At 42.4% G+C, this 22800-nt stretch overlaps 1 protein-coding gene across 1 annotated transcript in view; it reads left to right on the top strand.

Moving 5' to 3' along the window:
* FER1L6 (fer-1 like family member 6) overlaps positions 1 to 22800 on the top strand; it is a 251737-nt gene that overhangs the window by 209688 nt on the left and 19249 nt on the right. Inside the window, exons 34-39 of the mRNA XM_062188016.1 lie at positions 822 to 982; positions 12291 to 12433; positions 14878 to 14966; positions 15379 to 15477; positions 18632 to 18873; positions 20145 to 20308. Coding sequence (XP_062044000.1) covers positions 822 to 982; positions 12291 to 12433; positions 14878 to 14966; positions 15379 to 15477; positions 18632 to 18873; positions 20145 to 20308 — 898 coding nt within the window. The remainder of the gene's footprint in view (positions 1 to 821; positions 983 to 12290; positions 12434 to 14877; positions 14967 to 15378; positions 15478 to 18631; positions 18874 to 20144; positions 20309 to 22800) is intronic.

Raw genomic sequence — 22800 nt, 5'->3', positions numbered from 1 at the left:
TACACAGGTGAAGGGGCCCAAGCACTTGGGCCACCTAATGTTTTCCAGGTCAGAGCAGAGAGCTGGATCAGAAGTGGAGCAGTTGGGTCTCGAACTGGCGCCCATATGGGATGCCAGTACTGCAGGCGGTGGCTTTACCTGCTACGTCACAGCACCAGCCCCAAGGCTTTTTACAATCTATATATTTCCCATGAACTTGTTGAAGACCAGTTGTACATATCCAAATGGCCCTCCAAAGGGTTGTACCAATTTGAACTCTCGCTGACAGGGTCTGAGTGTTTATGTTCTCCATGGTTGCAATTTCAGTCGCTCTTTCCGGCCTGCTCTCCCCTGCGCCTAGTGGGCCAGACCAGTGTTGGCTCTCCAGGGAGTCCATGCCCTCCTGGGCTATTCACGTGGCTCTGAGCACTGCAGAGCGTTCCATTCATAGAGTGATTCGCTGTTCTCACCGGGAGGTCAAGGCAGGAAGCCACGGGCACATGTTGTGCATCCTTTGTTCAGAAGCTCCCGAGAGTGAATCTCCCAGGGAGCAGAACAGTTTAGTCTGGGAGGGTGCCATCTGTGTTTACTAGAAAACGTTTTCAAACAAACACAAGAACACCTAGTTCCGGGGAAGCCTGTGTGTGGCTCTGGGCTTGGCTGGGAGACCTTTTCAGGGTCCTCTTATCCCTGGCACAAGGTAGGAAACCTTCCATGCAGCTCTGTTTTACAAGCCACACTTTGGCTTTCTTAAATGCTTAAGCAAGAGAAACCGAGTGACGCGATGAAGCATGTCCCCAGGGAGAAGGTCTCACTCTGTCTGCTCTTCCCCCACCTTGCAGAGAAGGATACAATGCCTGGAGGGACACATCCAAACCCACAGAAATCCTCACCAAGCTCTGCAAAGACAACAAGCTGGACGGACCCTACTTTTACCCTGGGAAAATAAAGATAGGAAGCCAGGTCTTTTCTGGAAAGACGGTCTTCACCGAGGAGGACACTGGTAAGTCCTCACAGCCTGCTCTACTGATGTCGCTCTTCGGAAAAGCCTGACGCTAGCCCGGTCTGTGACCAGGGGACGGTGGTTCATTCGATTACAAAAGCAATGCATGGTCACGGTAGACAATACGGAGAAGAGGGAAGGATAATGAAAATGGGAATCACTCACAACCCCAAAATTCATGCTGGTAAATTTCCTTGCAGTCTGCGTGTGTGTGTGTGTGTGTGTACATGCAACGTAATATGTAATATGTTGCATTTTTAAAGAATTGCATGTGTGTCATATATAGTTTTGTACCCTGCTTTTTCTCTTTCTTTTTTTTATTTTTTTATTTAGTAAATATAAATTTCCAAAGTACAGTTTATGGATTACAATGGCTTACCCCCCCCATAATATCCCTCCCATTCCCACCCCCCATCTCTCACTCCCTCTCCCATTCCATTCACATCAAGATTCATTTTCAATTATCTTTATATACAGAAGATCGATTTAGTATACATTAAGTAAAGATTGCATCAGTTTGCACCCACACAAAACACAAAGTGTAAAAATACTGTTTCAGTACTAGTTATAGCATTAAACCACAATGTACAGCACATTAAGGACAGATCCCACATGAGAAGTAAGTACACAGTGACTCCTGTTGTTGACTTAACAATTTGACACTCTTGTTTATGGCGTCAGGAATCTCCCTAGGCTCTAGTCATGAGTTGCCAAGGCTATGGAAGCCTTTTGAGTTCGCCGACTTCGATCTTATTCTGACAGGGTCATAGTCAAAGTGGAAGTTCTCTCCTCCCTTCAGAGAAAGGTACCTCCTACCTTGATGGCCCCGTTCTTTCCACTGGGATCTCACTCACAGAGATCTTTCATTTAGGTCTCCTTTTTTTTTTTTTTCCCAGAGTGTCTTGGCTTTCCATGCCTACAATACTCTCATGGGCTCTTCAGCCATATCCGAATGCCTTAAGGGTTGATTCTGAGGCCAGAGTGCTATTTAGGACATCTGCCATTCTATGAATCTGCTGTGTATCCCGCTTCCCATGATGGATCATTCTCTCCCTTTTTGATTCTATCAGTTAGAATTAGCAGACACTAGTCTTTTTTCTGTGATCCCTTTGACTCTTAGACATATCAGTGTGATCGATTGTGAACTGAAATTGATCACTTGGACTAGTGAGATGGCATTGGTACATTCCACCTTGATGGGATTATATTGGAATCCCCTGGCACGTTTCTAACTCCACCATTTGGGGCAAGTCTGATTGAGCATGTCCCAAATTGTACATCTCCTCCCTCTCTTATTCCCACTCTTATATTTAACAGGGATCACTTTTCAGTTAAAATTTAAACACCTAAGAATAATTGTGTGTTAATTACAGATTTCAACCAATAGTACTAGAACAAAACAAAACAAAAATACTAAAATGGATAAAGTATTACATTGTACATCAACAGTCAGGACAAGAGCTGATCAAGTCACTGTTTCTCATAGTGTCCATTTCACTTCAACAGGTTTCCCCTTTGGTGCTCAGTTAGTTGTCACCAATCAGGGAGAACATATGATATTTGTCCCTTTGGGACTGGCTTCATTCACTCAGCATATAACCCTACCATACAACCCAGCCATACCACTCCTTGGAATTTACCCAAAGGAAATTAAATTGGCAAACAAAAAAGCCATCTGCACATTAATGTTTATTGCAGCTCAATTCACAATAGTTAAGACCTGGAACCAACCCAAGTGCCCATCTACAGTAGACTGGATAAAGAAATTATGGGACATGTACTCTATAGAATACTATACAACAGTCAAAAACAATGAAACCCGGCCATTTGCAACAAGCTGGAGGAATCTGGAAAACATTATGCTTTTTCTCTTTCTAATAGATTATGATTATTCTTCTTTGGACTTTTAAATGACTGCTGATAATATTCCATTTTGGGGCTATGCCATTTATTTATGTTGTACAATTAAGGTTGTAATGAACTTCCTTGTACATATTTGTGCATACTTCTGATATTTTTATGGTCTAGATCATAGAAGTAAAATTGTTGTGTCAGAAAGTAAGCACCAGGGCTGGTGCTGTGGCATAGTGGGTAAAGCCACTGCCTCCTGCGGTGCCTCCTGCGGTTCAAGTCCCAGCTGCTCTACTTCTGATCTAGCTCTCTGCTGTGGCCTGGAAAAACAGTGGAAGATGGCACAAGTCCTTGGGCCCCTGAACTCACATGGGAGACCTGGAGGAAGCTCAGGACTCCTAGCTTCAAATCAACACAGCCTCCGAGAGAGACTTCTGTCAATTTGGGATGTGAAAAAAGGCCACTTTATTTGAATAATGCAGAATTCTTGTGATATCAAGCCCATGTAGTCAATTCTTTTATTTTTTAAGATCTGATTATTTATTTGAGTGGTAGACTTACAGAGAGAGAGAGGGAGAGACAGGTCTTCCATCTGTTGGTTCATTCCCCAAATGGCCACAATGGCTAGAGCTGGGCCGATGTAAACCAGGAGCCAGGAGCTTCCTCCAGGTCTCCCATGCAGGTGCAGGGGCCCAAGGACTTGACCCATCTTCTGTTGCTTCCCCAGGCTGGATCAGAAGAGGAGCAGCCGGGACTTAAACCAGTGCCCATATAGGATGCTAGCGCTCCAGGTGGAGGCCTAGCCTACTATGCCACAGTGCTGGCCCCCATGTAGTCAATTCTTAAGAATCTCCTGTGTATGGTGATGTAAGGAGCCCAGTAAAGGACAGGGGGCAAGTGTTTGGCACCATACTGGCCCCCACCCATTTGATACAAGATTCCCTTTTGAGATTGTCATTTCAACCCCAGGAACCTACCAAGGACTCCTGCATGGAGTTATTGATGCTTGGTATATTAATGACATGCTGATGGATTTCTGTTGGAAAGAAACAACTTTTTAAAGCAATATATTCTATTAATTTAGTTCCTTGGCCAGTATTCTATATGTCTTGGTTAAATAATTACTATGTTTTGCCACTTAAAGTGAAATTATATTCATAAGAGCAGTTCCTGACTGATTAAACTTCATGACAAAGATTGTGTTCACTGATTGCTTGTTTATCCCCATCAGCTCCTTCTGATGAGAATTATTGCCATTGGGAGATTTCCTGTGCCCTGAAGCCAAGTTTAATTTTCCTGTATCAAATCTGGGCCGCTCTAAGCTTTGTCAAGATTATATTCTTTGAAAGGTCTTTGCCTCATTTTGGATTTTTTCCACCAGCAGGGTTTTTTGTTTTTGTTTTTTTAACACAAAGGATGTTCTTTGGTAGAGCGACAGAGCAGAGACCTTTTCCTGTGAGCAGGTGCAGGTAGGAGGGAGATCACAGCAAAAATGAGGAGACAAAAGACCTCCATGAAGGTGTTGTGTCCATGTCACCCCCTTTCTTTTTTTAATAGAAAACTTTTGTTAAATAATTATAAATTTCAAAAGTACAACTTTTGGATTATAGCGGTTCTTCCCCCATAACCACCCTCCCACTGGCAAACCATCCCATCTCTTGCTCCCTCTCCCATCCCATTCTTCATTAAGATTCATTTTTTAAAAGATTTTATTTATTTATTTGAGAGTTAGTGTTACAGACAGCGAGAGGGAGAGACAGAGAGAAAGGTCTTCCATCCTCTGATTCACTCCCCCAATGGCTGCAACAGCAGGAGCTGCGCCGATCCGAAGCCAGGAACCAACCAGGAGCTTCTTCCAGTCTCCCATGTGGGTGCAGGGGCCCAAGGACTTGGGTCATCTTCTACTGCTTTCCCAGGCCATAGCAAAGAGCTGGATTGGAAGAGGAGTAGCCGGGACTAGAACCAGCTACCATATTGGATGCCGGCGCCACAGATCGAGGATTAACCTACTGTGCCACAGTGCTGGCCCCAAGATACATTTTTAATTATCTTTATATACAGAAGATCAACTCTATATTAAGTAAAGATTTCAACAGTTTGCACCCACACAGACACACAAAGTATAAAGTACTGTTTGAGTACTAGTTTTACCATTAATTCTCATAGTACAGCACATTAAGGCAGAAGTCCTACATAGGGAGCAAATGCACAGTGACTCCTGTTGTTGATTCAACAATTGACACTCTTATTTATGACGTCAGTAATCACCCGAGGTTCTTGTCATGAGCTGCCAAGGCTGTGGAAGCCTCTTGAGTTCACAAACTCCAACCTTATTTAGACAGGGCCATAATCAAAGTGGAAGTTCTCTCCTTCCTTCAGAGAAAGATACTTCCTTCTTTGATGGCCCCTTCTTTCCACTGGGATCTCACTCACAGAGATCTTTCATTTGGGTAATTTTTTGCCACAGTGTCTTGGCTTTCCATGCCTGAAATACTCTCATGGGCTTTTTAGCCAGATCTGAATGCCTTAAGGACTGATTCTGAGGCCAGAGTGCTGGTTAGAGCATTTGTCATTCTATGAGTCTGCTGTGTGACCTGCTTCCCATGTTGGATCATTCTCTCCTTTTTAATTCTATCAATTATTATTAGCAGACACTGGTCTTATTTATGTGATCCTTTTGACACTTAATCCTATCTTTATGATCAGTTCTGAACTTAAACTGATCACTTTAACTAGTAAGATGGCATTGGTACATGCCAACTTAGTGGGATTTGGAGTCCCATGGCAAGTTTTTACCTTTACCCTTAGGTCACCCCCTTTTTTAGGACCTCCTGATTCCACAGGTCCTCTCACACTGTGATGTTAAAAAGAGTTCTGAATTGCCAAAACAAAACCAAAGCCAAAAATAAAAACCCAACCCTCTCCTGGACTGTAAAGCCAAGCCCATAATTCATACAGACTCTTTTTTTTATTTTATTTTTTATTTTTTATTTCATAAATGTGAATTTACAAAGTGCAACTTTTGTATTGTTGTAGCTTCCCCCCGCCCCAACCTCCCTCCCTCCCGCGGCCCTCCCCTCTCCCTCTCCCATCCCACCCTTTATCGAGTTTCATTTTCAATTACCTTCATATACTGAAGATCAACTTAGTATATACTAAGCAAGGATTTCAACAGGCTGCATTCACACAACCGCACAAGGTATAGGGTATTGTTTGACTAGCAGTGTTGTTTTTAAGTTTCATAGTAAAACACATTAAGGACAGAGATACTACGTGGGGAGCATGTACCCAGTGACTCCCGTTGCTGATTTAACAATTGGCACTCTTATTTATGACGTCAGCAATCACCCGAGACTCTTGCTTTGAGCTGTCTAGGCTATGGAAGCCCCTTGAGTTCACTGACTCTGAACTTGTTTAGTCAAGGCCGTGTCACAGTGGAGGTTCCTTCCTCCCTTCAGAGAAAGGTGCCTCTTTCCTTGATGGCCTGTTCCTTCTGCTGGGGTCTTGTTCACCAGGATCTTTCATTAGATTGTTTTTGCCACCGTGTCATGGCTTTCCATGCCTGTGAGACTCTCATGGACCTTTTAGCCAGATCCGAATGTCCCAAGGGTTGATTCTGAGGCCGGAGTGCTGTTTTGGGCGTTTGCCATTCTGTGAGTCTGCTGTGTGTCCTGCTTCCCCCGCAGGATCATTCTCTCCCTTTTAATTCTGTCCTTCATACAGACTCTTAACGAATCTGCTTCAGCAACTGAGTGGTGTCCCCTACTCCAGGACTCTGACTGCTCTCTGGCTCCTCTTCTCAGCCCATCTCATCTCCCTCTCTCCATAAACTTTCCATTCCTTTCCTCCATCCCCCAACTCTACTTTTGCTTCTTTCTATTTTCCTTTTCCTTTGTCCCTTTTGCCAACTTTTCTCTTCCCCCATTCTTTGGCATATGCAGATGGACCTTAAGGGAAGCGTTTAAAATGCACCCGACAGGCCATCAAAGAAGGAGGTACCTTTCTCCGAAGGGAGGAGAGAACTTCCACTTTGACTATGACCCTATCGGAATAAGATTAAAGTCAGCGAACTCTAAAGGCTTCCATAGCCATGGCAACTCATGACTAGAGCCTAGGGAGATTACTGACGCCATGAACAGGAGTGTCAAATTGTTAAGTCAGCAACAGGAGTCACTGTGTACTTACACCCCATGTGGGATCTGTCCTTAATGTGTTGTCTAATGTGCAGTGATGCTATAACTAGTACTGAAACAGTATTTTTACACTTTGTGTTTCTGCGTGGGTACAAACTGATGAGATCTTCACTAATTATATACTGAATTGATCTTCTGTATATAAAGAGAATTGGAAATGAAAAAAACAACCTGGTGTTAAATTGGAAATGGCATAGAAAATTAATTTTTTTAAAAAAAACTATTATGTAGTATCTCTGTCTTTAATGTGCTGTACATTGTTATTTAATGCTATAATTAGTACTCCAATGGTAGTTTTTTCACTTTGTGTTGCTATATGGGCAAACTGTTGAAATCTTTACCTAATATGTACTAAACTGATCTTCTGTATATAAAGAGAATTGAAAATGAATCTTAAGAGCGGCAAGATGGCGGAATAGGAAGGGAACACATTGATAGTTCGTCAAGACACACGTTAATATAAGTGGAGATACTGCAGGATCAAGGAAGAGTAGGGGAAGAAACAGCAGAGGAAACTCTTCCGGAACTAGTGATTCACAGTGGACCTGCGTGGAGAGTGTGGGAGCCCAAGTTCGGGACACCAGCGGCAGACTCAACGCACCAGCGCTGGAACGCGGGGTGAGCCGAACCTCCATAGCCCGAGACACCAGCGGGCAAGCGGTAAGAGGAGACTAGAGAGAACGAGGCTTGAAACTCCGTGGGGAAAAGTTCACCAGGCTAACTAGAAGAGAGAGAGGAAAAAAAAAAAAAGTGACCGATACAGACACGAGTTTCTCTCTCTCCGCTCACCTCTCAAAGGCAAGCAAGACAAAGAGCAGGCGCCATTTTGGACATACATCATAAGCAGGGCGACCTCAGGTCTGCACCGGCCCTGAGCCTAGCAGAAAAACCTGACTCTGGGGGGAGGGGTGAAATAACAGGAGATTAGCATCTAACTTGGCAACCTTGTGGGAGACTGCAGGAGAATTGGAGCCCACACTGAGGGCAGCACAGATTCCCTGTGTGGTCCTTGGGAAAGAGCTTCCAATCTCTGGCTCCTGTGGGTATATCATTTGCCTGCTAACTACCTCCAAGTACGTTCAGCTGTGTGGAATTACTTCCCTTTTGAATCAAAAAAAAAAAAAAAAAGAAAGAGAGATTTACACACCCTCAGCCCTGAGGAACCAAACACAGCTCTCAGTCCACACTCATCTCAAGCCTCTAAGGCTCCACCAAAAGCAGACAGTCCACTTAATATAGAGCCATAGTGTAACAAGAAAAAACACCACAGTGAAGAAACCAAATATCTCCAACATGCCAAACAACAAATGCAAAAATCGAGGTAACAAGAACAAGGAAGACACTATGATGCCCCCAAATGAAAAAGACACCCCAATGCAAGATTATGAAGATGATGAGATAGAAGAAATGCAAGAAGCGGATTTCAAAAAATTGATAAGAACATTAAGAAGTTCTCAAAAACAAATTCTTGAACTACAGAAATCCTTAGTGGACAAGATAGAAAATCTCTCTCATGAAAATGAAATATTAAGGAGGAATCAAAATGAAATGAAACAACTAGTGGAACAAGAAACTGAGATAGTGATGAGAAATCATAATGAAATGAAGAATTCAGTAGATCAAATGACAAACACATTAGAGAGCCTTAAAAACAGAATGGGCGAAGCAGAAGAGAGAATATCGGACTTAGAAGACAGAGAACAGGAAAGGAAACAGGCAAACCAAAGAAAAGAAGAAGAAATTAGAAATCTAAAAAATATTGTCGGGAATCTACAGGATACTATTAAAAAACCCAACATTCGGGTTCTAGGAGTTCCTGAAGGCATGGAGAGGGAGAAAGGATTAGAAGGCATTTTCAGTGAGATACTAGCAGAAAATTTCCCAGGTTTGGAGAAGGACAGAGGCATCTTAGTACAGGAAGCTTATAGAACCCCTAATAAACATGACCAAAAGAGATCCTCACCACGACATGTTGTAATCAAACTCACCACAGTGAAACACAAAGAAAAGATCCTAAAATGTGCAAGAGAGAAACGTCAGATTACTCTTAGAGTATCTCCAATTAGACTCACAGCAGACTTCTCATCAGAAACCCTACAAGCTAGAAGGGAATGGCGAGACATAGCCCAGGTACTAAGAGAGAAAAACTGCCAGCCCAGAATATTATATCCTGCAAAGCTCTCATTTGTGAATGAAGGTGAAATTAAGACTTTTCATAGCAAACAGAAACTGAAAGAATTTGTTGCCACTCATCCTGCCCTGCAAAAGATGCTTAAAGATGTGTTACACACAGAAACACAGAAACATGGTCACCAATATGAAAGAAGGTAAAGGAAGGAAACCTCACAGCAAAAGATCACAGGAAGCTCAATTTCTCTTTGACATAGAATTAAACTCTGATGCTCTGTTAAAGCAATGTGTTAAAGTAATCTATTATGTTCTCTTGATGTCTGTTAAATCCTAATTGTTCAAAAACAGCTGATTTTTTATTAAGAGCTATGGGTTATGTAAATATGTGCTTATTTTCAAAGATTTGAATAATCACCTTGTAACAAGATCAAATTTGGTCTATGAGTTTATAATTTTAAACATGGTGACTTAAAGTCTTTTGTCATCCACAGTTATATATGATTTGCTGCTCATAAAACTAAAGCGTTGTTGGTTCTGTGTGTAGCTGTCCTCCTATAGGTTCCTATGGACTTTTTCCAGCCACTTCCATTGTATTCAGTACTTTGGGATGGCTCTGTAAACAGATGAAGCCAATAATGTATTAACAGTACCAACTGAGAGAAAGTATGGTTAACTGAGGTTACTAAAAAAGCAATTCAAATCAATTGGCAATCTACAAAAAGAGTTAAAGATTTTAAAAGCTATTATTAAAAATGCTATATTGGTCTATTATACTATGTTATATGTGTGTACATATTGTATGTCCACATGGGGAAATTTTATTAAGAGTTTTATTTTAAATGGCTTATAGATAAGATTGTCCATAAATTTAAGCTGCTAAAATCAATCAAAGATACATTTTAATTTGTGTGACCCGAATCTGTGTATCTGTGTATGTTTTAAACTTGTTGGTAGAAAGAAACTAAAAACATTTTATATGGTTGTGCTTAAGTTTACTGGCTAAACAAACTACACCATGTTAGATATTTAAGAGGTGTTATCAAATACATGATTCTTAAAATTTATAGAAGGCATTGGACCTTCTGGTAAATGTTTTCTTAAGTTGTTATCTAATGGTTGAAACGGTTTGCTAAGTATTCATGTGATATTGCTATTGTCAGCAAGCGATCTAGGACTTGCTCCCTCATTTCTCTATTCTAAGCCCAACTTGTTCTTTCATTTCTCTATTCTCTTCAAGGTAGGAAACTAATTCTATTATGAAGGAATCTGTAGGACGCACAATTTAATCTTTAGACCTTATAAAAGAGATAGCTAACATTTTTCTGTAATAGCATAGCCAAAATAAGAACTTAAATAAGAATCTCATAGCTAGATTCACTTCGCCATCAGCAAAGTATACAGTAAGTAGAAAAAACCTCCCTTTCAGACCAAAGGGAAAGAAAGTTTTAAAGTGAGAATATAATTTTCCTCATGGGCATTGTCTACCTTAGAAAAACTACTACAGAACATGCCTGTGACTATAGACTTGTAGTTCAGGCCACCGAAGATTAGAGATGGGACATGGGCACTCCCTTGACTTGCATCCTCTGGTCTGCTTTAACACAAACCAGGAGGAAAAGAAAGCTAGGCACCAGAAGCAATGGGTGGCAGGCCTATTCATGGCTGATCTGTACAGTGATCTGCCCTCAAGGAGACCCAACAGGCCAGTCCACTGCAGTGGCTTTCAATGTGGTAAGCCTGGGCTTCAGCAGAAGTCAGCTTGTGAAGAGCCCTGGCAGCTCTGCCAAGAGTTAGATCACTGGAAATGGACCTGCCCTGGAGTCGAAGGATGCCCAGGTCAGAGCCACAGATCTTATTGGCTCTAAGCTGAAAAGCCCTTCACTCAGCCCAGCTTCCAAAGTCACCACTGCAGCTGAGGGTGTGGTCAAGTAGGGTCAGCAACATTGCAGGCAGAACTGTAAATTTCTTGTTAGAGATGCCCCCTGCCTTTACCTGGCCAGCTCTCCTCCCAGGCCAGCCAAGTAATGAAAGTCAACAGAGTGCCTTCCCCTAGGAGGTTCACACCTCCCTTAGGATATACCCCATGTGAAGAGATAGATAGGTCTGGGCCTCTTAACTTACAAGGCCTAAAGCCCACCAGATTATTATCAAGCCCCTTCTATCAGGTTCTATTTGCCTCTCAATCAGAAAACTTCATTGTAGCTTAGACAGCACCTTTCTTAGCTCCTCTAATAATGACTCTGTCCTTTGTTCTAGACCCTGTCTAGCGTACTTGGGCCTCATTCCTTTGTAATCATAACCTCTACTCTACCACCAATGGCTCTACTCCCAACCTGTGTGTACTGATGGTCCTCTTCCCCACTTAATGCTGTATAATTGTTCAAACCTGGTTAATGCCACTCTTAGGATCATTGGTTACTATCCTCACCCTGTCTTTTATGACCTTGTCTAAATATGATCAGAGTCGGCAAACTTGGAAGGCTTCCATAGCCTCGGCAACTCATGACGACAGCCTAGGGTGGTTACTGGCGCCATAAACTAGAGTGTCAATTTGTTGGGTCAACAACAGGAGCCACTGTGCACTTGCTCCTCATGTGGGATCTCTGTCCTTAATGTGCTGTACATTTTGATTTGATGCTATAACTAGTACTCAAACAGTATGTTTCACTTTGTGTGTCTATGTGAGTGCAAACTGTTGAAACCTTTATACTAAATTGATCTTCTGTATATAAAGAGAATTGAAAATGAATCTTGATGCAAATGGAAGGGGAGAGGGAGTGGGAGAGGGGAGGGTTGCGGGTGGGAGGGAAGTTATGGGAGGGGGAAGCCACTGTAATCCATAAGCTGTACACTGGAAATTTATATTCATTAAATAAAAGTTAAAAAAAATAAATAAAAAGAAAATGAATCTTTATGTGAATGGAAGGGGAAAGGGAGCAGGAGGGAGGAGGGTTGCGGGTAGGAGGGAAGTTATGGGAGGGGGGAAGCCATTGTAACCCATAAGCTGTACTTTGGAAATTTATATTCATTAAATAAAAGTTAAAAAAAAAAGAAAAAAAATGCACCCGACAACCCTCACTGCCTCCTCATAGGAACACACACCTGACATGTCTTTTGGTCTCTCTTCTTTACAGATGAGACGGTGGAGTCCTATGAGCACCTGGCCCTCAAGGTTTTACATTCTTGGCAGGAGATCCCAGAGGTTGGGTGTAGACTGGTTCCTGAGCACATAGAAACTCGGCCGCTGTACCACAAGGACAAGCCAGGAATGGAACAGGTAGTGGGTGAACTGGGTCTGGCCCTCCTGACTTTGTCCCTTAAAGTTAACTGCCTGTACCCTAGGGTAATGAGTTTCATCCAAAGACAGTTTTGACCTCTCCCAGAGAAATTCAGCAGCATCTAGTTGTCACAAGTGGGTGGGGTGCTACTGGCATCAAGAACCCACAGACCAGGGGTACTGCTAAACTAAAGGTCCTCCCCCTCAAACTCACAAGTGCAACAGCATCAGGGATGCTGAAGCAGAGAAACCGCCATGGAACCAATGGTGGCCTTCGTGCTTTTTTCTTTTTAATGACTTATCAAGCTCTTTTGGAGGAATCCTGACTTGAGAAATTTCAAAACCCATCAGATGTGCCCAAGTGTTTGTCTCTGTCTCTCTCTCTCTCCTCCCTTCCTCTCTCTCTCTCTCTCATGCACACACACACACACACACTTTTCCTAGAGAAGCATTCGTTGGTGGCTTTCCTTGAAGAACTCACAAGAAGATACTATAGGTTAAAAAAAAAAAAAAACAGATCTGGGCTAAGAGTCAGAAGAGAAGAGACGATCAGCTTGAATAAGAGCCTTCCGTGTACCAAGCCCCTACATAAGTTATCTCACCTTTTTGGGAGACCATAAAATTGTTAACCCACACTGGGGCGATTTTAAGAGTAAATGAGGGTACTATTAATAATCAAGCCACAGGGCAAGTGTTTGGCGTAGCAGTTAAGATGCCACTTGGGATACCCCATCCCACATCTGAGTACCTGGTTTGAATCCCAGCTCTGCTTCTGACCCAGTTTTCTGCTAATGCACAGTCTTGGAAATGGCAGATGATGGCTCAAGTACTTTGTTTCCTGCCACCCACATGGGCGACCTCAATGGAGTTTCTGACTCTTGGCTTTGGCTTTGTTCATTCCTGGCTGTTGTAGGCATTTGAGCAGTGAACCAGCAGAGCAGCAGATGGAAGAGATAGATAGATAGATAGATAGATAGATAGATAGATAGATAGATATTTGAAAGATATGTATGAATAGATATATATGTCTTTTAAATAAAATGGACATAAATAAGTAAAAATATTAAACATAATAATCGAACTAGTATCAGAAACATACACTAAGATTTTCCTGGACAAGTGGATTACCTCACTTGTATTCCTTAATACAGTTTTATAATAGGCTTATCATGACCTTACTTGAAAATGAGGAAATTGAGTTTCAGGGAGTTTAAGTGTCATGTTCAAAGTTACTCAGCTGGTAAGTAGCAGAGCTAGGATTTAACACAGTTTGAGTCCTGAGCTCATGCTCTGTCCACACTCTGGGCTGAGTGTTGTCCCAGCACTGGACTTACTCATTATGGAACTTGGATATTGTAATAGGGTAGGAAAACCCACCCTGCCATCCTAGTGATATGGGATAGAGACACGAGTGGCAGAACTAGAAGCTATGGTTTCCCGAAATTAACTACCATATGTTTGAAATCTTTTGGGATCCCTCATTTTTCCCATCAGATGTGACATTTTGATTGAGTGAATATTGATGTATCTTTAAAGGATAAATCATACTGTATTTTCCTTAGGTCTCTTTTTTTTCTTGCCAAGTGCTGAATCCTTGCTCACATTGTCCTTCCTCTGAAAACCTTTTTCTCCCTAATCAGAGTTCCTCCTTCACTGAAATCCTACCTATTCTTCACACTGTGGTAGAAGCTCTACTTCCTTCTTACAGAGTTTCTCCTGACCATCTGGTCCCATCAATTACTCTCTTTCTTGCCTAAGCTGATGTGTACTTAGAATATTTTCAAAAGAGCTGAGCATGGGATCCACCAGGCTTTTCCACACATGGGCTCAAATCCCTTGAAACAGGGTAAATTTCAGCCACTAGATCATCACTGAAGTTCAGATGGTCTTCTTCACCTTTCTACACCTTTGTTTCTTTAAGTGTGTAACAGAAGAGTGGTTGGAATTAGTGTTGAAGAGATAATGGATGTTAAGGTACATTAGAAGCAATGAAGGGTGATACTTCTGGCAGATAGTATTGTTACCTGTTTAATCCTTAAGAATTTGTAGAAGGAGCAGTTTCCAGAATTAACAGACAAGGGTTGAATCCAGACTCTACTAGATATTGTTTGTGTAAGCAAGGGTAAAATGTGTTCTTGTCTGCCAGTGGAAATAACATCTACCCAGTAGGGAGAAGAGTTTATAATGTGTATCAAGTACATAGCATTGTGTCTACCATATGGTAGGTGCTCAGTGAGAGTTTACTCATTGCTTTGACTAAATCCTAATAAAAATGAAAGTCCTTTGTCAGCAGGTATCCTACACATGTGTAGAGGCACCAAGGTATACCTAATATCCATTTTTGGTAGAAGAATCATTTAAAATAATGAATGGTTAACTTCACATGTCCCTCTTCCTACCTGAACTCTCTCTATTAAAGCTCAAGGTCTTATTTTGTTAACAAGGGCCGTCTGCAGATGTGGGTGGACATGTTTCCCAAGGATATGCCTCAGCCTGGACCTCCTGTTGATATATCACCTCGGAAACCCAAAGGGTGAGTCAGCTGCACCCCATCTTTAGGGGACGAGAGCATGGTAGCAGCCAAGAGCCTCACGTTCGATCTGGTGTCTGCAAGGTTACCTAGCCAGTTCCAGCAGGGAGTAGATGACAGTGGTGGTGGTTGAAGTGGTCGTCCCATCTTATGACAGGGGCTTCTGAGTTTCAAGTTTCTCAGCTGAAAAATGTTGGTTAATGGAAGAAAGATCTTCTTAAAGCAAATAACGTCTGTGTTGATTATGAGGTCCTCATCTGAATCTTGCTTCTGAAGGAACCAAAACTTTGTTGATATTTTTCTGAATGTATTAAAATTATAGAATGTTGTAGATCAAAAGCAATTCTAGAAGCACATGGACAGCAGATGACTCAGCTTCAAGATCGTCAGTCAGATGCTGTCCTCTTCACCCCAGGTATGAATTGAGAGTGATCATCTGGAACACTGAGGACGTCATTCTAGAGGATGAGAACATTTTCACAGGCCAAAAATCAAGTGACATTTATGTGAAAGGGTAAAGTCATCAACAACCACCGCCCCCTTCCCTCACCCTTCTCACTCCTTTAATCTCTAGCCAGGTCTATGCCTTATGGAAGATACTACACCCACATCCCACAGAAGAAGCCTGTGTTACTTACTTTGTCAGATAAGGCCACTTTATTTGTTCAAACATTTGTCTTATTTTGCTAAGAATTATCCCTATGGAAATATTTTTCATGAGGAAATCTTATTATATAAACATCTTTCGGTTAAATGTTGGATAACTAAACTTTATGAAATGACATTCAGAATATATCCAGCTTTAATCTGAAAGCAGCAGAGATGTTTCACTGTTCATGAAAGACTGACCTGTTTAGCAGATTTTAAGACTTAATGCAAAACTTGTAATTTATACCTTCCCATTTGTTAGTACTACCGATAACAACACCAACTACAGAAAAGATACCAATCTAAGATGCAGGGAATGAAGTATTTTCTATCTTTCTCTTACATCTTGGCTCTGCTTCCTTTTAGACCCTAGTCAAGGAGGGGAATAAGTTGGTGAAGAATCAGAAGCAAAAGTGATTTAAATCTGCACCCTCAACTAAAACTCATCTCAGAAGCAGCAAACTCATTCTAGCCTCATGCTAATATCACTTTGCCTTTCCAAAGCGAGAAACATCCTACCATCAGAGTGCACTTTACCAATGCATTTGGTAGTCAAAACATGTCTGATTGTTCAAATTTTTTCATTTATTTCGGGACAAGCATATAAGAACAACTTAAATTATTACAAAGCAAGGGCATCAGAAGTAGCATGACCCCAAATAAACAAGTTTTTTTAAAAGTAGAATTAAGATCCACTGAAATTGTTTTCTAATCACCAATGCAGGAGAGATTAATGTGTCCTATAAAAAGGTATTTTACCATGGATTGCAACATGGAGGGATTTTGGAAGAGTTCAAGCTGAGACTTCCAGAACTCTGGCCCATTAAAATGTATTGAAAGAGATGTTTATTCACTCTCTTCATTTCCCTCCCCCCATTCACTTCTCTTCCAGCTCCAATCTGGTTTTCCTTCCAATACTCCACCAAAGCAGGTCTCACTAAGGTTCCTGTGCTCTCCATATTGCTGCATCTTTTTTTCCCATTATTTCTCATGTTGTTGACCCCTAAGGAATAGCTAACTATTCGTTCTTCTTGAAAAAGTCCTTGCCTTAACTTTGCAGCAGCATACTCCTGGTTTTCCCCTACCGTCTTGCTCACTTCTCAGTGTCCTTTGTGAGCTCCTTTCCCTCCACCGTGCAGTTCAACAGCTCATAACGTTGTCCTGGGCTATCTCCTCATCTCACACTTCTTTGTCTTGCTTGCTGACATTTTCATCTACTTCACTTGAATAAAGTGGTTCAGATAATCAATGGCATTAGTTGCCCTCTTTCAGGCTCCATTCTTGACAACTCCTATCCCAGTGTGTTCATCTACTTAGATTACTCAAAAGCAACACCTCCTACTCAACAAGTCTAAAACCACAGTGATGGTCTTAATCCCCAAAACTGTTTCTCCCTTATCATTCCTGATCTCAGGCAGCATCATCCATTCACTGTTGGGAGCCCCAAAGCTATAGAACCTTTGCTCGTGGACTGCCTTATTTCTGATGTGCCACCAAATGTTACCCACTTTACCTCCCAGAGTTATCAGCACCACCCTTTTCCCCTATCTCCTCCACACCTCCTCCTTAGTATTTTCCTCCATCACCTCATGCTCAGACCCTTGCAACACCAATATTCTCTGCACTGGCCTCTCTGCAGTCACTCCTCCCTGCCAGAGATTTGGTCTCTAGGTTTACACATGAGTTATCTTTTCTAGACACAATCTAATCATGTCCATTCTGTACTTAAAACCCTACAGTGACATCCTATCTCTCTAGACAGAGATCTCAAGTCCTAAGATGTCCTAATCTATCCTGTATGACTAGCCGTGCCTACCTCTCCAGCCTCATCTCATACCATACTCCCGCTTGCTCTCTGATCTCTATTTACACTAAGCCTTCTTAGAGTTCCACCATCACCTGTTCTTCTACAGGACTTCTGTACAGCTCTCTCTGATGACTTCTGCATCCCACTCATATTCCTCCGCTCTTTTCCCTTATGACTATGCTTCCATGAATCAAGGGCCATCTCTGCTCCCCAACACTTCCCTAGCACCCAGCCTTCTCTTTGCCTTGTAACAAATGAGGGAGGGAGGGAGGGAGAGAGAGAGAGAGAGAGAACCATTTTTAAGCTACATAATTGGGCCTATACCCTGAGTGGTACCACTTCCATGTGATAAGAAGAGTCTTTACTCTTCAGTCTCCTGCCTGGGGAAGAAGGGTGTCTGTTTTCAGAAAGCAAGGGGTATGGATTACCAATTAGTTTGAATAAAAAGTACCTATTTTTTTTCAATAATCAGTTCAACATAAAGTAGTAGGGAACCATGTATTAATTACAGCTTATATTATACTGAAGATGGAGGAGGAAGATAAAATGATACTAGGAAGCTAGAGCATTACAGATAATTTAGAAAACACAAAGGATTGTGCAGATGTTATATCTTAAATGTAAAGAGAGCCTAAACAACTTGTCTATGACTGTACAGTTAATAAAGAAAAGAGCCAGGGTTGGAGTCCAGGTGAGAGGATGGGCAACACCCCCCCGCCCCATGCCACACTGATCCAATCTGCTGGCTTTTGAAGCCTGGAACTGGAGAGGAGGGACAAATTCCAGACCTGACAGCACAGACCTAAACCAGCCCAATTTTACAAACCTCAGTCTAGTGGGTCCTCTTGTTCTAAGGCTCAGGAACAGAGGTAGCAATGCTTACCAAGAAGATTCCAAGGGAGGCAAGGATTCAGGGTACTCTTTTACTTCCTGCTTCTGGAATTTACTGTCTCGATTGTAGAGACTTCAGGTCTACCCAACCACTGGAGACTCTTCCCTACCCCACCTCGAAATGAAGTCTTACTTCTGGTTTAGACTTCCTGGCCCCTATTTTCCTCTTTCATATGAAAATGAACACTTCCATCTGAAGCTAATTATGCAATTTTAAAACTATGAGCTGTGACCACATTGAAACTAGCTCAATTACTCTTGATTATACGGATGCCTGCATAATATGCTCTGAGTGTTTACCTTTGTCTGCATCTCTCCTCAGGTGGATAAAGGGTTTGGAAGACGACAAGCAGGAGACAGACGTGCACTACAATTCCTTGACTGGAGAGGGCAACTTCAACTGGCGCTTCCTGTTCCCCTTTCAGTATCTCCCCGCTGAGAAGCAAATGGTCATCACCAAGAGGGAGAACATCTTTTCCTTGGAGAAGATGGAGTGTAAGACCCCAGCTGTGCTGGTGCTCCAGGTTTGGGATTTTGAAAGGCTGTCCTCAGATGACTTCCTGGGTAAGCGAGCAGCTTCGTCAGATACACATTATGGGTAAAGATCTGTCTAGCTTTAGCAGAGCTTGGTCTGATTCAGTGACAAAGAAAATAATTTTGGAGTTAGTTATGACAGCAAAATTTTAGAAACAGCCCATGTAGCTATTAAGAAGGGACTGACTTAATCAGCTTTAGTGCATCCACGTGGTAGACCTCTATGTATGCAGAGGTAAGCTGCTCTTGGCTCTATCAGTAAGAAGCTGTTGAACTCTGAGCCAAGTAGAGGTCTACTACGTGCCTCAATTTCCCTCTGTTGTATGATGGGGATGATAATATCACATACTTTCAAGGATGATGGAGTTGTAAATGTGGTAGGACAATTAGACCACAAGCAACAGTGCCTCACACACAGTAACGTTCAGTAAGGGGTAACCCTGTGGCCACTACCAAAACTGGAATATTTAATAAGTTAAGAGTTGTGAGTGGTCCATTAGGTGAAAAATGAGTGGAAAAATCCCATTTCTGCAAAAATATGTTTATATGTATAAGAGAAAGAGAAAGTTCTAGAGAGGGAGAGGGAGGGAGAGAGAAAGAGAGAGAGACAATATGTAGAGCCACAGTCAACTTTTGGGGATGGTATTATGAAAATTTTTTTCCATTCCTATTCCTATTGTTTTGTTTGAATGCACTCTCTAAATTTTTCATATTTAACAGCAATTACTTTAGTAATAGTGAAAAGCTGCCAAAGAGAGAAATACATGAGAAGTGCCCTCTCATGGCAATATCGTACAGTGCCTTGCATTTACTCCTTAAGAAAACATTGTGAAGAACCCACTTGGGTTCACTAACTGCCTTGCAGAGTGGGCATAAAAGCAGGAAGATTTATTGCCTGGCATGGAAGAGGAAGGTGAGAGAGAGGGAAGAGGGCTCACAGAGGTGGCCAGCACTGAGACAGGAGAAAGCTGAGGAGCATAACCCAGATTGGGAGCTGCACTCCAAGAGCAGAGAAGGCCCCCAGCATGAAGACGCCCAAAACTGAAGCTCCAGTTAACTGTGGTAGCTGTGCTTTGTTTCCTCCCTGCTACCACTTACCCCTCCTTGGATAGCACCAAACATGTCTAGGTCTCATTCGCATTTCCAATCCTGAGCAAGCAGTTATGATCCAGTGCTGTGCTCATTTAAGGACTAGTGCTGAGTGGGAGAAGAGGTGAACGGGTAAAGGCAGGTAGTGCTTGAAAAGCCCTTCCGTGACTCTGAAATGCCCTTCCCAATTGGATATGGGCCTCTCTCCACAGGCGCCTTGGAACTGAACCTCAACAGTTTCCCTCGGGCAGCCAAGTCTGCTAAAGCCTGTGAGCTCACCAAGTTTGAAAACGCGAGTGAGGACAGCAAGATCTCCATATTCCAGCAGAAGCGTGTTCGTGGCTGGTGGCCTTTTGCTAAAAGCAAAGAACTCACAGTAAGTGACAGCTGTTGGGGGTGGGATGGGGGTGGGGGAGCCAGGGGACATCATGCTCTCTAAATGAGTCATTTCGTGAACTTCAAGCTAAGTGCTTTGAAGTGACATAGAGCCCTTTAAGCAGACGTTCCGCTGAGAGGCAAGAATTTTTAAAGCTTTATAAATACATTAAGCCTTCCATATTTCAGCACACTTGATTTAATAGTTATCTCTGTGAGGTGGTTTTCTATCATTTTGGCCTGAACTTGTGCCCCTGGCATTAATTTTTTTTCAACATTGCTTGAAATTTTGCATCAAGTCCCAACTAATGTACAATTTTAATGTCGCTAACTTATTCCTTCACCCTCAAATGTGAGACTCAATTTAAAAAGTAATCTATCCTTTTAAAACTCTCTCAAGAGGATCATAGAAAGAGGCACTCATGTCCTTCTCTGCTTCACCTACGTGGTCCACACAATTGCAGTATGCATTACAAGAACTGCTAGCCTTTCACAAACACAAAGGGGCTTTTCAAAAGGTTCATGGAAAATGAACATTGTTTAATTAAAGTTTCTATGACCATTTGGAAGCCCTCTCTTCTTGGGAAGAAAGTTTCTTCTCCCCTTAGCTTCAGTCTCCTCATGGATCCTCTGCAATGGGAGAGGGTCGGTCTATGTGACAGAGAGGTTGAGGAGAGGCACTGAGACTGTGTAGCCGGCATCTTCTGCTGGTTTCTCTCCCTTCTCTAGGGTTCCAGTGGGTGTGAGGCAGGGATTCCTCTGTACCTCATGGGTATATGGAAGCTGCTGGTCTGACCCCATGGTGTCTAGTAGTATCCTGTTTCCTGGGAGGTTGTCTCTTCCCTCCATTTTCAATTTTCTGCCTTCTGGAGGTTGAGGCTAAGGGAAGAGACTGAGGCTCTGGCCAGGACCCTTTTCCCAGGTCCTGCAAATGGTTCATGAAGGCTTAGTGCATGTCAGCTCCTGGGCGTGGATCTGGACTTCAGGGCTTAGCTGGTGACAGAGGCTCAATCAGTATCTGTCGGATGAATACATGAAGTTGGAACTGCATGATGTATGGCCTCTACCTTCAACCAGCTCAGAGGCCCATGAGAGGGAGAATGACATCCACAATCTAGTCAAGCAGGAAATAATCAAAGTGCAAAACTCCAGGGAGGGACATGGGAGGGAGGGACCGAATTCTCTTTGAGGGAGTTGAGGGGTCAAGCAGAAGAGGTCACAGGTTTTCGAGGGCAAAGGACAAGGAAGGGCATTTTCTGGGTGAAGAAGACGCTGCTGTCGCTGTGGTGGAGGAACCGTAAAGAGCACTGGCTGAGGCGCAGAGAGTCCCGTGCAGGAGGACCCCTCTCCCACCGGGCAGCGCCATCAGCCTGTGGCACGAGGTCAGCTGAGAAATGGGAGCCCAGAAGGCCAGAAACCCTAATTCTTACCTCGTGACATAATTCTGGTTTCTGTCAACTAATAAGCAGAAATTATGTGAGCATGGTTATACAGTATCAGTCATCAATGCGGGTGCTTCTGATTAAAATTAGAGACGTATGTTTAGCCTAGCAGTTAAGATGCCCACAGCCCATCATGGGGTACATGGCTTTGGTTCCCACAACTGGTTCCTGATTCCAGCTTCTTGCCAATGGAAACCTTGGGAGGCAACAGGTGATGGCTCAAATAATTGCATTCTTGCTACCCACACTGGAGACCTGGATTGAGTTCTTGGCTCCTGAGTCTTGCCTAGCCAGTTGGCGTTTGCAGAGTGATCCAGTACATGGGAGCACTCCCTCTCTGTCCCTCCCTACCCCCACCTTCATCTCTCTGCATCTTAACTAAATAAATAAATTTCTTTTTTAGTTCAAAGAATTTTTTTGCTTTTTTAAATTGGTAATGATATAAAATGTACAGATCAAGGATGGGAAGACTAACAAATTAATAGCGTTGGCTCTTCCTATCAAAGAAATCAACAGCCAACAGTACTGGATTTCATTTCGCATTTAAGTCACTTTTAAACACTTGTTCATAGAATTTCATTTTTTAAAATTTTATATATTTTACTTTATCATTAATTTTTAACTTATATAAAGAGAATAAATTTCATATATACAATTTTAATACCATAGTGATACTTCCCACCCTACCCTCCCTCCCTCCCTTGGTCCCACTCTCCCTCCTCCCTCCTTTCTTATTTTTCTTTTAATATTTGCGATGACCTACTTTCAATTTACTTAATAATCACAAGCTTAACCCTCCACTAAATAAAGAATTCAACAGGAGTGAGTAGAAAAACCACTGTTCCTCAAGGGGTACAAACAATAATCAAATCTCAAAATGTCAGCTTTGCTCAGATGCACTACCTTCCTCTTTGTATAATAGGTACCACAAATCAGGGAAAATATGTGATATTAAGGGTGGGTATTTGGCCTAGTGGTTAACATGCCCACATCCCATACCGGAGTGCCGGAGTTTGGTTCCTGGCTCTGACTCCTGACTCCAGGTTCCTGA

Source organism: Lepus europaeus, chromosome 4 (genome assembly GCF_033115175.1).
Source record: "Lepus europaeus isolate LE1 chromosome 4, mLepTim1.pri, whole genome shotgun sequence".
NCBI lineage: Eukaryota > Metazoa > Chordata > Mammalia > Lagomorpha > Leporidae > Lepus > Lepus europaeus.
This window is presented reverse-complemented; position numbering and strand designations above follow the sequence as displayed.